Raw genomic sequence first — 13,050 nt, forward strand, 5'->3', positions numbered from 1 at the left:
ATGCTGAGGGCAAACGAAGAAAATAGTTCCCGGCGCGATGTCTGTATTTCGAGGTAAATTACGCATTTCACAATAGAAATATGATAAGTTATCTTAACCCACACATATATAGCGTTAATTTGCTATAATTTTCTTNTCAATTGAAAAAAAAATTACACAATAATATCAGATTTATTTATTCAAACATTTGAGTATTGTTTTGAAATAATTTGTTAAAAATTAAATTTTTAAATACATAAAATTATGTAAAAATTAAAATAACAAACTCATAAATCGAATATATTAAAATTCTATATTTTTTAATTTATAAAATTTCAGAATATAAAGTTTACATATATTTATTATACTAGATTACTTAATTATGATAACGTAAAATGAATCTTTAAATTTATTATAAGTGTTTCTGATAATTTGACCAATGATTTTCTAACAATCAAAGTGCCAAACAAAATGCTTAATCCGATTATTGCGCCAAATTGGAAGCTAGAAGAGTGTGACGTCATTTTCGATCCTGCTCCTTACAACCCTACGGCTGAACTTATTTCTCCTTCTTCCACCGCCAGCCGTGGCGTCATTGTCAAGAAACTTTGCATTCTAGTATAGCTGGAGCTGAAGTCATTGGTGAGGAGGTTGTACATCAGTGGTCTTCTTCTTCTCAGCCATTTATTATTTTCTCTCTCATTTAAATGCATAATTTTAATTTACATTTTGCTCTAAAAAAATACCGATTTTAATTCAACTAAATTTAAAAAAATTAAGTACTCAAAGAACAAATAATCATTTTGCAAATGGATTTTTTTTCCTTCAAATTTCTTCTTGTGAGTGAAATTTAGAGGACTATTTTGGGTGTTTTAATTTCGTTCTCCTTCTCAGAGTGGACATCTGTGATGCCCATGCAATGAAAGGAAGGATTTTTAATCAAGCTTGAAATTATTCTATTTAATAGCAAATTGCTTTTAAATGTTAAAGGTAATTGTTGAACAAACATCCACAAACAGGAATAAATCTCAAATCTGTCATTGTCTCAAATCTGTCAAACAGAAAGGAAAAAAAAATTTTTTTTTTTTTTAAATACAAATGAATCGAGAATGATACTAAATTGAAATTTGAAAATATGTCTGAAAATATTTGTAAGAAGTTGTACATCATTCACAATTTAAATTTTTTTTTCTATCATCAAAAATTTTAAAAATCACTTTCTGCTTGAGATAATTAAATTTTGAATATTAAGATATTTATGCTTGGTACTTTCAAGTTATCAATCAATATGCCTGATAAATTTTTTTTCAAGGAGTTAGTTTTCCAGCGATGCTGTTTTAAATAGAACTTTGTAAAGGAAATAATTTTTTTTTTTAAATCTGTTTCAGTTTAATAGCAACTTAGGTACTGTTTAGCGTGTCCTTCGGCTTGTTAGAGAGAAAAAAAATGAAACATAAAGTGAGAAAGAGAAGTTAAGCAGAAATTTCGCCTAAGTGTGTCAACTGACTCCAATATTCTGTTTCGCTAAAACCCATAGGGTCATATAAAGCTGCTAGCCATAACTCTCTTAACTACGTTAGATAAATGGACTCTACTTCAAACAAATTAAAACTAGATGCAATTGTGATTGGTTCATTCTGAAATCAATGCGATATAGTTCCGTAGTAAGAATACCTTATTTACGCTTCACTGGAGCTGCACAATGGGCTATTGGCGACGGTTAGGAGAACATCCCTGAGAATGATCAGAAGGTATATACGTCATCACATTTCGATACTCTGCAGAGGGAACGGTTGCCTCTCTTTGGTAGCCCGACGACCTGCAAGCAGTTCACGTTAGAACAGTTTAACGAAGGACCGATACCGCGCACCCTTGGTCTCTTCGCAAGCTGGACAAAGTGGTTACCCACCTTCTCGAGGATCACTGTCAGTGATGCTCCACTACAGTGTTTTACTGGAAATTGTGTCTTACTAATCATGCTGCAGAGAACCATTAATTTTACGTCAAAAATAAGTATATTTTACCTTTAAATTCGTAAAATTTACGTAAAACTGAAACTTTGTAGTATAGCAATAAATGGATATCTAAAAAACGTAAAATTCGTGTAAAAGTATACTTAAATGAACTCGTTTATTTTGTTAATGTTTTATCAACCCTTTTATACTAGATAAGAATGAGTACGTTATTTTTACATATTATTTTAACGGTAAATTTGCTTCGTCAATAATACTTAAAATACACGGAAGCATTTTACTAAATCTAAATAGTAAATTCACTTCGCCAATTTTATGTAAAATGTACAAAAATATTCTTACCGAAATAAAATGGTACATTAATTTTGTCAGTATATGCGGAATCTTTTATCGAAATCTAAACGGTAAAATATACGTCAACATTTATAAGTAAATGTACAAAAACTTTCTTACCGAAATTTAAATGATAAATTTGTTTGGTTAATAATACATAAAATATATGAAAGCAATCTTACCGAAGGGTAGTTTGCAAAATACGTTCTGTTAATATTGCTTAGAATGTACCGAAGCTGTTTAACTAAATATCTCAATTGTAATATCTTTCCAATATTACATAAAATTTATGTATAAAGCGTAATGATTTGACCAATTTCCCCAAATTTACGTTTAATTTGCGTATCATGCTACATGGGTATAAATCTACCATATTATTATAGTATAACCACTTATTGCCACCAATTTTGCAGTATTGTACTATAAAGTGATGTTAGAAAAAAATATACAATAAGAAGAAACAAAGCTTTTCTTTTAAAATTTCCATATTTTATTCACTCAAAAATTTCAATAAAATCACTATACTATGTAACATATAATATACAAATCATTCAATATGAAAATTATTCACAATAGTTATTTTTATTAGACAAAAGAATTTTTTTACAGATTGCAATAATTTTGTAAAAATCGCTACAAGAGTTGGGTTTTTATATATGACTTTCTAAGAGCTGGAAGCAACTTCAACATTTTTTTCCTTACAGGAAGCATGCAAAATATTTTATAATTACGTAAACAGAGAAAACACTTGTTTCAAATACAGAAAAAAAAATTATGATACAGAAAATATAAAGCAAAAGAAAATAGTTATGGGAAATAAAATGTTTTGAACACCAATAAAAATGAGTATTTGCACCAAAATGAAAAGTGTTTTTTAAAAACTAAATAGATTTGAATATTAAAAACTTTTCATTTGTGAGCAAGATATTAATAAATTGTAATATAATTCAAAATTAAATTTGAATGTATAAAATATAAATATTCATAGATTTCAATTCAATTTTAAGTTATATTACAATGTATTAATATCTGCTTTCATGAAAGCTGATATTAATACATTGTCATACAATAAAAAATTAACTTGAAGTGTATGAATATTTATATTTCATTAATTTGTATTTTATTTAAAGTTGAAATGTACATATTTTCAAGCGTTAGATAGTGTTAAAAAATACATTGAATTAGTCAATTTCAATGAAGATAAATATTCATACATTTCAAGTTAATTTTCGATTGTATGACAATGTATGAATATTTATATTTCATTAATTTGTATTTTATTTAAAGTTGAAATGCACATATTTTCAAGCGTTAGATAGTGTTAAAAAATACATTGAATTAGTAAACATCAATGAAAATAAATATGCGTACATTTAAAAATAATTTTGCCTTTTATTGGAATATATTAATGATTATTTTTCACAAATGTATTATTTTAAATGTAAAAAAAATTATTATGAGTTAAAAAAAAAACCTGATTCATTATGGCACAAATAAACATTAATTTCTATAGAGTCGAAATTAATTTGGTTTTCTAACACCAGCTGATGGGAGACATAACTTTTTTTAGTGTTCACGGAACAAATAGATTGTTTAGAAAATGGTCCTATTCAGACCATTTTCATCAAGAAAAATAATTAAATTGTTGTTGTTGACATCACTGAGTGAAATACAGGACATTGTTTTCTTGAATAGATTAACTTATCATTGGAGCAGAGCGGTCATTGGTTATCACTTTTCTCAGTTTGACAGAAGAAAACACATTCTCTCTGAAAAGAAAAAACAGTGCTTTTAAATAAGTACTTATTCTAATTATCATTTACATTTGTCAAATAAGTGAAGGAAATAAGCATATGAGCTACTGGAAAAATTGGAATGCTTTGAGAGCACACAAATTGGATGCCCATTATCAAGATCTACTTACACGTGAATGATGAAACTAAAATGGGTTTACAATAAGAAACGCAGCGTTTTTAGCGAAAAAATAAAAGGTGGAAAGCAAAGAAAGGAAAAAAAACCTTAGTAGCCGTGGGGAAAGACGGTGGCCGAAAGTCGAAAATCGGGGTATGATTCATTTCCAAGCTAACTGGAGAGTTATGAGGTTATCTGCTCAACGACGGTTATATAGGCACACGAATAGGCGAACGTACAATTTTCGTTTATGAAAAATGTTTTGATACATTGATTTATGGTTATTTTACGGAGCATGCGATTCGCGTATGTATGAGTAGTATGTCTTACATGTAGCTTCTAAACATTCGAACGATCGTCTTATACAATCGTACAATCGCAGACAGTATGAATGCTCCATTACTTAATCACACACTAGATATGTTCTCGAGTGATAAGTATGGTACTTTGGTTTCTGTCGCACTAGAGCTGCACAATGGACTATTGGTGATAGTCTGTCCTAGTCGATGATCCTGAGACAACATACTTGCGTCCTGTTTTACCGGGAGGACACATTCACACAACATCCATCCGCAGATCGTAATTTTGACATGGACCAGAGTACAGTGAATACTGTTTTCGCGTAATATTGTTAACGTTTTTGTTACGTTCATTTTCGTAATGTTTCTACAGTAGAGTAGTATTAATAATTACAATAATAATAAAGATAACTGATTGGTAATCTTTAATAATATTGAACTAATTAAGATTAACATTCTTCTTTCAATCGAATGAATTTTGGTGGCACTCACTTGGGCTTGCACTCTTCATCGTATCTTGGAGAGAGGTTGGTGTCTCTTGGCGGAGAAATTCCTGGCGATGTTGGCGAGAGAAGACTCGGCAGTGTGGAGGAGGTAGGTGGTGGGGGTGCGTCGTTGCCAAAGCCGCTGTCGTTGCTGGAATGCAGAGAGGTGGACATGGGTGGAAGACGTCTGGGCAGGATCCTGACCAGGGGGTCACCTGATGTCAGAGGGGGACCTGTGGGAGAGGTGGGGGTGGGGGCGGCGGAGCCACGGATGGGTAGGCTCGCGGAAGGGTGAAGAAGCTTGGCGTTATTCCGGAGGCGCTGCAAAATTTTTCAAATAAAAAAATTTGAATCTGCAAAATTTTTCAAATCAAAAAATTTGAATAAATATAATATGAATAGTTTAAGAGCAACCAAGTTAACGCATAATCAGTACAACCAAAAATGTTAAACAGAATGTGCATTGTAAATTAAAAATATGTATGATGTTAGTGAAACAGCTTAATTTTTTTAAAATTTAAAGATACATTTTTTATTGGCTCCTACTCACGCTAACTGAAATTACGAAGACAGCCTACGTGTTGTCTTTGGAATGAAAAGAAATGACATAGTTCCTTACACGGGCCAGTTCATGATTTTTTTTTTTTGATATTCTAGCGTACCACTTTCAAGTTGTTCCCCAAACTTTTTGGTGTAAGTACAAGTTCGTTTTTTTACATGCACGGTTGGATTAGTGTATGAATAAATAATACCAAAAATGAGAAAAGAATATTTTTCAGCATTCATAACATGACACCATTTTATTAATTTATTTTTTAAAAGTTCAAAATTTTTAATGGATAAACTCTTAAAAAAACAAGAGCAAAACAAAATGTTTCTCGATTAAAGTTAAAAAAAGAAATGATAAAATGATACTCTGCAATTAACAGTACTAAAAATGCAAAGCAAGCGCAAAAGAAATTTTTGAAAACGTATCTGATGTGGTGCTGCCATCTATGATTCTTTACAAAAATTTTAAAACATTACTATGGTGCTGACATCTATGAATGTAAAGATGAAGTTAAAACTTGCTAGCGGTAAATAATTATCTCGTAAAAAATATAGCATCACTTTGTTGTATAGGTAGAGTTTTCTTTTAACATCTTCTCTACTAATATTTATTTTTATGCAATTACTACATTTAAATAACAAAAAAGGAATATTAGGGAAATTTCACGTGTGATTTAAAACTTAGATTGGATATCTATCTGTGTTGTTATGTATTATTCAGTATATCTTAAATAAATGAGCAGGATCTAGCATCTCGCAAACACATTTAATTACAACTTAACGAGATACACTAACACAAACTGAAACTTAACATAAATGTAAACTGAAACTAAAACTAAACAGTTACAGTTAATCTGGCTGATGCCACACTATCCTCTTCCACTCATTTATTTGGTCAATAGTAATTTTCGAATTGTTGTTAAAATACTCTTATATTTTAAAATGTCATGTATAGAATGATAAAACATACATTTATACATTAATTTTCGTTGAAATTACGTATCTTAATTTACATTATAATTAAAAGCACATATATACATAAAATGTGTTTTTATTTTTTTCTAATTTGATACGAGCAATTAAAAATAATTAAGATTTAGTTCAACTGCTTAAAAGAGAAATATTTAGAATGATTACGATTAAAAAAATTCCATCATTTTAACTATTTTTACATCCATCATATAAAAGTGCCCAAGACTTCAATTATAAAAAATTGAGAATTATCTATTTAAACTAAATTAAAGAAAAGATTGAAGTGCATTATAAAATATTGAGAATTATACATTTAAATTAAATAAAAAAAAAGTGCTGAAGTGCATTTTTCTTTTTAGTTAAATGACCATTGGTTCTACAGAAAATATACCTTTACAGATTTTAATAGGCCTCTTTCTTTGCCATTTTGGATTTCAAATTACATTTTTTTTCTGTACCTAATAAACTTTTGATGAATTATATCTCCGGAGGACAGAGGGCTAGGAAATCGGCTGCCTTATTTCTCTGAATACCATGGTGGGCTGAAATCCATTGGAGAACTACTGTTTTATTATTACTGGCAAACCTTTTGAGCAGAGTTAAGCAATTATCGATGGTTAAAGTTCTAGAACGGCTGAGTGCATCAATTGCTTGAAGTGCGGTCGTTGAATCAGATAATAATACAACTTTTGAAAAGGAGTTTTTACAAAGCACTAAAATTATACTTTTTCTAATTATACTATTTGTAAACAGAATAGGTGTCTCAAAAACACTATAGCCCACACTTTCTGCCTCTTCATTAGCATAGTTACGATAAATCTTGATTTCCTCCCTCCCACGACAGAACATTTTAGTTAGAAGGGAAATGTGGGTGGATGTCCGGGTAAAGCTAAGCACAGATGGCGCTATGGGTTGAAATTCGTCGTAAGACTTCTGGGTAACTACTTCCGATTGATTTTAATGCCTTAGCTAGGAAAAATGCACCATTAAATATTAAACTTGTAGCTCGTTATTGTTTTCATTCAGTCCATACTAGCGAGATTTGAAGCAAGATTTGCTGGTACCATAGTAAAGGAGACGGGAAAGGTGTGGAGAGTGGAGTAATCAAGTAATCTTAAGACACCTATTCTATTTACAAAAAGTATATATAGCCGTGGCTGATTATGGGTTGAGTGTAATAAGTCTAACAAATATCAGGATAACATAGCAGGATAAGTTTACAAATATCACTAAATATTCTGGAGATTTTTCTAATCAGGCCACAACAAATGTATTCGGAAAATTTAGGGTGCGAAAACAAAAGTTAAAAACATACGTACCAATTTTTCAATTTTTATTATAAATGGCAAAACAAAAGATTTTGTATTTGAAAAAAAAAGAAAAAAAAAGACGTGCAGTGAGAATAAAGAAGTACTACCTGCAGAGAAGAATCCATATCTTTGGCATTAGAATCTATGAAAGTGGAGAGAGGTCGGTGGGAGGTAGGGGGAGGAGGTGGCAGAAGCAGAATGGAATCTGGAAACATGGAACTAGTATCATGATCTATGCCGTTCTGTTGGAATGGCTGAATGTTGGGAGTAGTGCGGCTGCGACTCACACCCAGAAATGTAGAGTATGGACTTGCAAAGTCCATGCTATGACGCTTCAGATCCAGCTCGCTAAAGGGTGCAGAAGGGACGAAAAAAACAGGTGAGGTATTGTTTAGGGTTTCCCATTTTTTAAAACTAACTTAAATTTTTTTCAAAAACAATATATAACTGTAAAAAAAGCATGTTTGCATGTCTGCGGATAATATAGGCAAAATAAAATTGGCCTGGAATATAGATGTTTTCTGAGGTAGTTTTAAAAACTGATTTATATTAATTCGGTACATATTTACTGGTTATATATTCAGGGGACTCTGAATGGTATTATGTACTAACATGACATTATTCAGATCCTCCTTAACTCGATCTAACCATCAAAATGGCACCAAATTTGGTATGAAGATTAATGATGACATGGTAATTTAAATTCCGTTGGAAAAAGAAATTAGTTTAAAAAAATCTACAGTGCTAATGTGACTTACCAAAAATTAGCAAAAAGCGTGACAGCATAATAAGGCTACATATGAAAAGAAATTTAGGCTACATATGAAAAATACTCTCAGTTGAAGTGAGCCAGATCAAATTAATATGCACCTCACCAGAACAAACATTATTGGTATGGAGCTAATGCATTGTACAACAGTACAACAGTTCCATGCATTGTACAACAGTACAATGCATGGAAAGATTTTCGTGTGCTAAGACTGTTTATCGAAAGCTCCGTCGTAATATGTAATAGTGTTTTTTTTTTACTAATAATTTATGTACTATTTTTAGAGCTAATTTAAGTTTGCAACTGCTACTCATTACTGTTTGGTCAAGTTTAACCTATCAAAAGCCAGAGCGGTCTGCTTATTTTGAAAATGATGCAAAAAGTCAATATGGAGAAAGCCACAGTTTTGTGAAAATGAAAAGCGTTTGTGGTCTATTTTTTTAATATTTAAAAACTTACTCCAATGCCTGGCATTATAAATAAAAAGCTCATTAGCAGCTGTAAATACACTAACAAAAAAAAAAAAAAAAAAAAAAAAAAAAAAAAANAAAAAAAAAATTTTTTTTGAAAATATCTAATATGGAGAATGAAATATCTTAAATTATAAATTTGTTCCTGTTATATGCATAGGCAAAAAATGAAAAAAAAAGGATCAAGTCGAATTAGATCTTTAGAAAAAAAACTGTTTTAAATGTTGATAATATTTATAAAAAAAATTCAAAAATTTTTATTTTTGAATTTTATTATTTTATTTTGAACGGCAAAATTTGATGAAAAATACTTAAGGGATACTTTATAAATGCAGACACTTTTCAAAATGAATTGATTACATTGTAATTGAAAAAAATTTTTTTTTTAAATTGAGTTATTTTTCAAAAAAAATTTTCATTCGCATCTTACATAAATAATTTTATATGAATTAATTATGGAGAATTGAAGTTTGTTCCTGATGTATTGCAGATGCAAAAAAATGAATAAAATTAAGTCAAATCGGATCGAATTAAATAGTTTTTTTTAAAAGAACTGTTTCAAATGTTGAGAATATTTATAAAACGAATGTAAATTTGTATTTCTAAATTTTATTATTTTATTTTGAATAGAAAAATTAGATGAAAAATATTTAAGGGACTTTTTTATAAATGCACACACATTTCACAATTAATTCATTTCATTGTAATTGAAAAAAAATTAAATTATGTTATTTTTAAAAAAAATTTTTAATTCGCATCTTACATAAGTAATTTCAGATGAATAAATTATGGAGACTTGATTGGATATATATATATATATATATATATATATGGTTAAAAACAACGTAATCCCTGTATTTATTTTGCTGTCCTGTATGATCCTGTGGTATAACTTTTGGGAACCACTGGCTTAGAAAATTTCCAACTCACATAAAAAATAATTTTAAAAAGATGAAGATTTCTTTTTTTTAGATATTTCTGTTTCACTTTATGAATTTTTCTTTTACATTTTGAAAAAAAGTTTGAATATTTCTTGAACTTTTTACCTGTGAAATTTTTTTTTCTGTTATACTATATTTTAAAAAATAAACGGCTATAGACATAAATATTTTGATTATTGAGGGAAACCCAAACATAGAAGCAAAATAAAGCAGAATACCCGAGTCAAGCAAAGCAAGCAAAGATTCACCAAATGTACCAGAAAGGTTGCAATATAGACCCTATAGAGAATAACTATAACTAAAAAAGCAAATTAGAAAATTATTTTATGTTTAAAAGCTTAATACTTAGTCATGTTTGGCAAATAGACAGTCAATATAAAATATGTACATCATTGCAAGAATTCTGTTTATTCAGATTAATTTCTTAGTATATTTTTCTAAATATTTAATTGATGCGTAATTAAAATAAACTCAAGCACAAAATATCTTATTTTTATGAAAAAGAAACTTCTGCACTGTTAAATATTTAAAATCATTGTACATTCCAGCATTTTTCTTTTTCAAGAAACAATACATATTTGTCAAAATTCAAATGACCACATGCAATTTTTTTGTGGCGGCACTATGAAATATGTTCATACTCAAATGAAAAAAAAAATTATAACTTATAACTTGGAAATTTTAAACTTTTTTATTATTGTTGCAGATAATTATTCTTCTGTTTGAAAGCAAAACTAAGGCATTTTAAGAACATGAAAATCTGTAAGAAAAAGGTTAAAAAGCAAAAGTGAAGAATTATCATTTTTAAAGAACTTTTAAAGACAGTTCACTAAATGCCTCAAATGAAAAATAAAACTTTTTGCAAAAAATATTCTATANTGGCGTTAAAAACCACGTGAGAGAGCTCGGGAACAAAACAGAAAGAACGAGAAAGATCCGCGGGTGTTTTATAAAAAGTGCCGTCGGCAGTATTGGACAAATTCAAGGACCTATCAAGTTTTTCAAGGACCTAAGACGTTTTTCAAGCACTTTCAAGGACCTAAATTTAGCAAAAAAAAATTCAAGGACTTTCAAGGACTCTCAAGGACCGTGGGAACCCTGAACTTGGAAATTTTTGACTTTTTTATTATTGTTGCAGATAATTATTCTTCTGTAAGAAAACAAAACTAAGGCATTTTAAGAACATGAAAATCTGTAAGAAAAAGGTTAAAAAGCAAAAGTGAAGAATTATCATTTTTAAAGAACTTTTTAAGACAGTCCACCAAATGCCTCAAGTGAAAAATAAAACTTTTCGCAAAAAAATATTCTAAATTTATATATTTGGTGAGTTTGGTAACAGACATAAATATTAGATTAAGTTTGGGTCGTATTTAGCCTGCCATCTGAATGCTTTTATGACACGACATGTAACAGTAATAACTGTTGATTAAATTTGGTTCCTGTTTAGCTTGCACTCTGTATGCTGTTAAAGCGTGTCAAAAAAAAGTCACTGTTTGTAACAGTTATAACTGTTAGATTAAGTGTAGGTCATGTTATACGCTTATGGCGCAAAAAGTCAAAATGAAGAAAAGTCACAATTTTGTGAAAATAGAAAGGGTTTGCGATCTAATTTTTTAACATTCACAGAATTCTAAAATTTCATTATCTAGGCTCAAAATCGGCGACAATTCAGAATCATTCATTGAATTTAATACTTTTCATCTCGGGGAAAAAATCTCACCAATGGAACGATTTCGTAATTTAATTTAATAATTTTTAAAATATTTTGATTATCTGTTCATTCTAAAGCTCAGATAATTCCTTATGGTAAGATTTCATACATAGTTTAAAAGTGCAGCTTTGCCTCAACTATAAGGCAATTAAACTGCTGCTTTTTTTAATTTCCTTTGGCGAAAAGCTATAAAAAACAACGATTTCAATGTACGAAAAAATCATGCCAAATTAAATTTTTTGAAAAAAGAAGAAATTTGATATATTTATTTTTTAAATATGGCGATTCGTACGTTTTAAATAGCAGACAGGTCTGTTCAACGTAGCTAAGGTAGATTAGAATTGAATTTTTTGTGAGTTTTAAAATATTTAAAAAGTGGCTTTTTGTTTTATTTTAAACAAAAGAACTTCTTAAAAAATCGTAAAAGGATCAAAAATTTCTCACAGCTAGAACCTCGGACCGTTTATTTTCGTAAAGCTTCTGAAAATATTTTAATGACAGGTACTAATCATGCAAGTGAAGTAAAATTCAAAATAAGCAATGGCAAAATAAGCAACTTTCTTATTTTTGTGATTCCCGTTTTCTCAATAAGTTCTTGGTGCACCTAGAATCGCAGGGCTTGTGGAGATCTTTTCACCAAAACTGTGGGTCAAAATAATTTAATAATTTCTTCAAAATAATTATACTATCGTATTACTTTGTATATCATTTTATAAAAAAAAATACTCAAGTCTGGTTAACGAAAATCAAAATATGATTTATTAGGAATATGTGAGTTTAACCTAAAATAATAATTAATAATTAATGAAATATTAATTATTATTATTAATTAATAATAATTAATTAATATTTATAATAACTACCTGATGTCCATTGGATGTACATTTGGACCGTCATTTAAAACAGCAGTGTAGGCAATAGGGAACCAGCCTCGCCTATAACAGGAATTAAACATTTATTAAGTTGATCTATTGCTATATGAGAAATAGGGCATTTCATTTAAGAATTTGCAGAGATTTTTTTCAGTGTGAAAAAATTTAATTGTAGTTATGCAAATGATATAGAATAAAAAGTTAAACTTTATAAATACAGTTGAAGTATGTTATAACAAGAATTCATAATACTAGATCAAATTGTCGTAATAGCGAGCTTGTCGTTATAAGCAAATACGTATACTTAGTTTCAAAACAGCAACAAAAAGAGTAAAATATGTGATAGACATATCTATCTCCTATTTTGAACAAGTATTTCGATTTAAAAAAACATTTTAGAGTGAACTGCTTTTGCATGCAGATTGCGAACTAAATTACGAATCTCTGTATTCCTCTGAATCTCGTGCTACTGAACT

The 13,050-nt window shown here is 29.4% G+C and overlaps 1 protein-coding gene across 1 annotated transcript in view; it reads right to left on the reverse strand.

Moving 5' to 3' along the window:
- Positions 1–2,752: 2,752 nt before the first annotated feature.
- LOC107437211 (BAR/IMD domain-containing adapter protein 2) overlaps positions 2,753–13,050 on the reverse strand; it is a 114,027-nt gene continuing 103,729 nt past the window's right edge. Inside the window, exons 12-15 of the mRNA XM_043043135.2 lie at positions 12,566–12,637; positions 7,919–8,159; positions 4,988–5,301; positions 2,753–4,054 (exon numbers count right to left, since the gene is read on the reverse strand). Coding sequence (XP_042899069.1) covers positions 3,982–4,054; positions 4,988–5,301; positions 7,919–8,159; positions 12,566–12,637 — 700 coding nt within the window. The 3' untranslated portion in view covers positions 2,753–3,981. The remainder of the gene's footprint in view (positions 4,055–4,987; positions 5,302–7,918; positions 8,160–12,565; positions 12,638–13,050) is intronic.

The sequence above is a fragment of the Parasteatoda tepidariorum genome, chromosome 2, assembly GCF_043381705.1.
Source record: "Parasteatoda tepidariorum isolate YZ-2023 chromosome 2, CAS_Ptep_4.0, whole genome shotgun sequence".
In the NCBI taxonomy this organism is placed as follows: domain Eukaryota; kingdom Metazoa; phylum Arthropoda; class Arachnida; order Araneae; family Theridiidae; genus Parasteatoda; species Parasteatoda tepidariorum.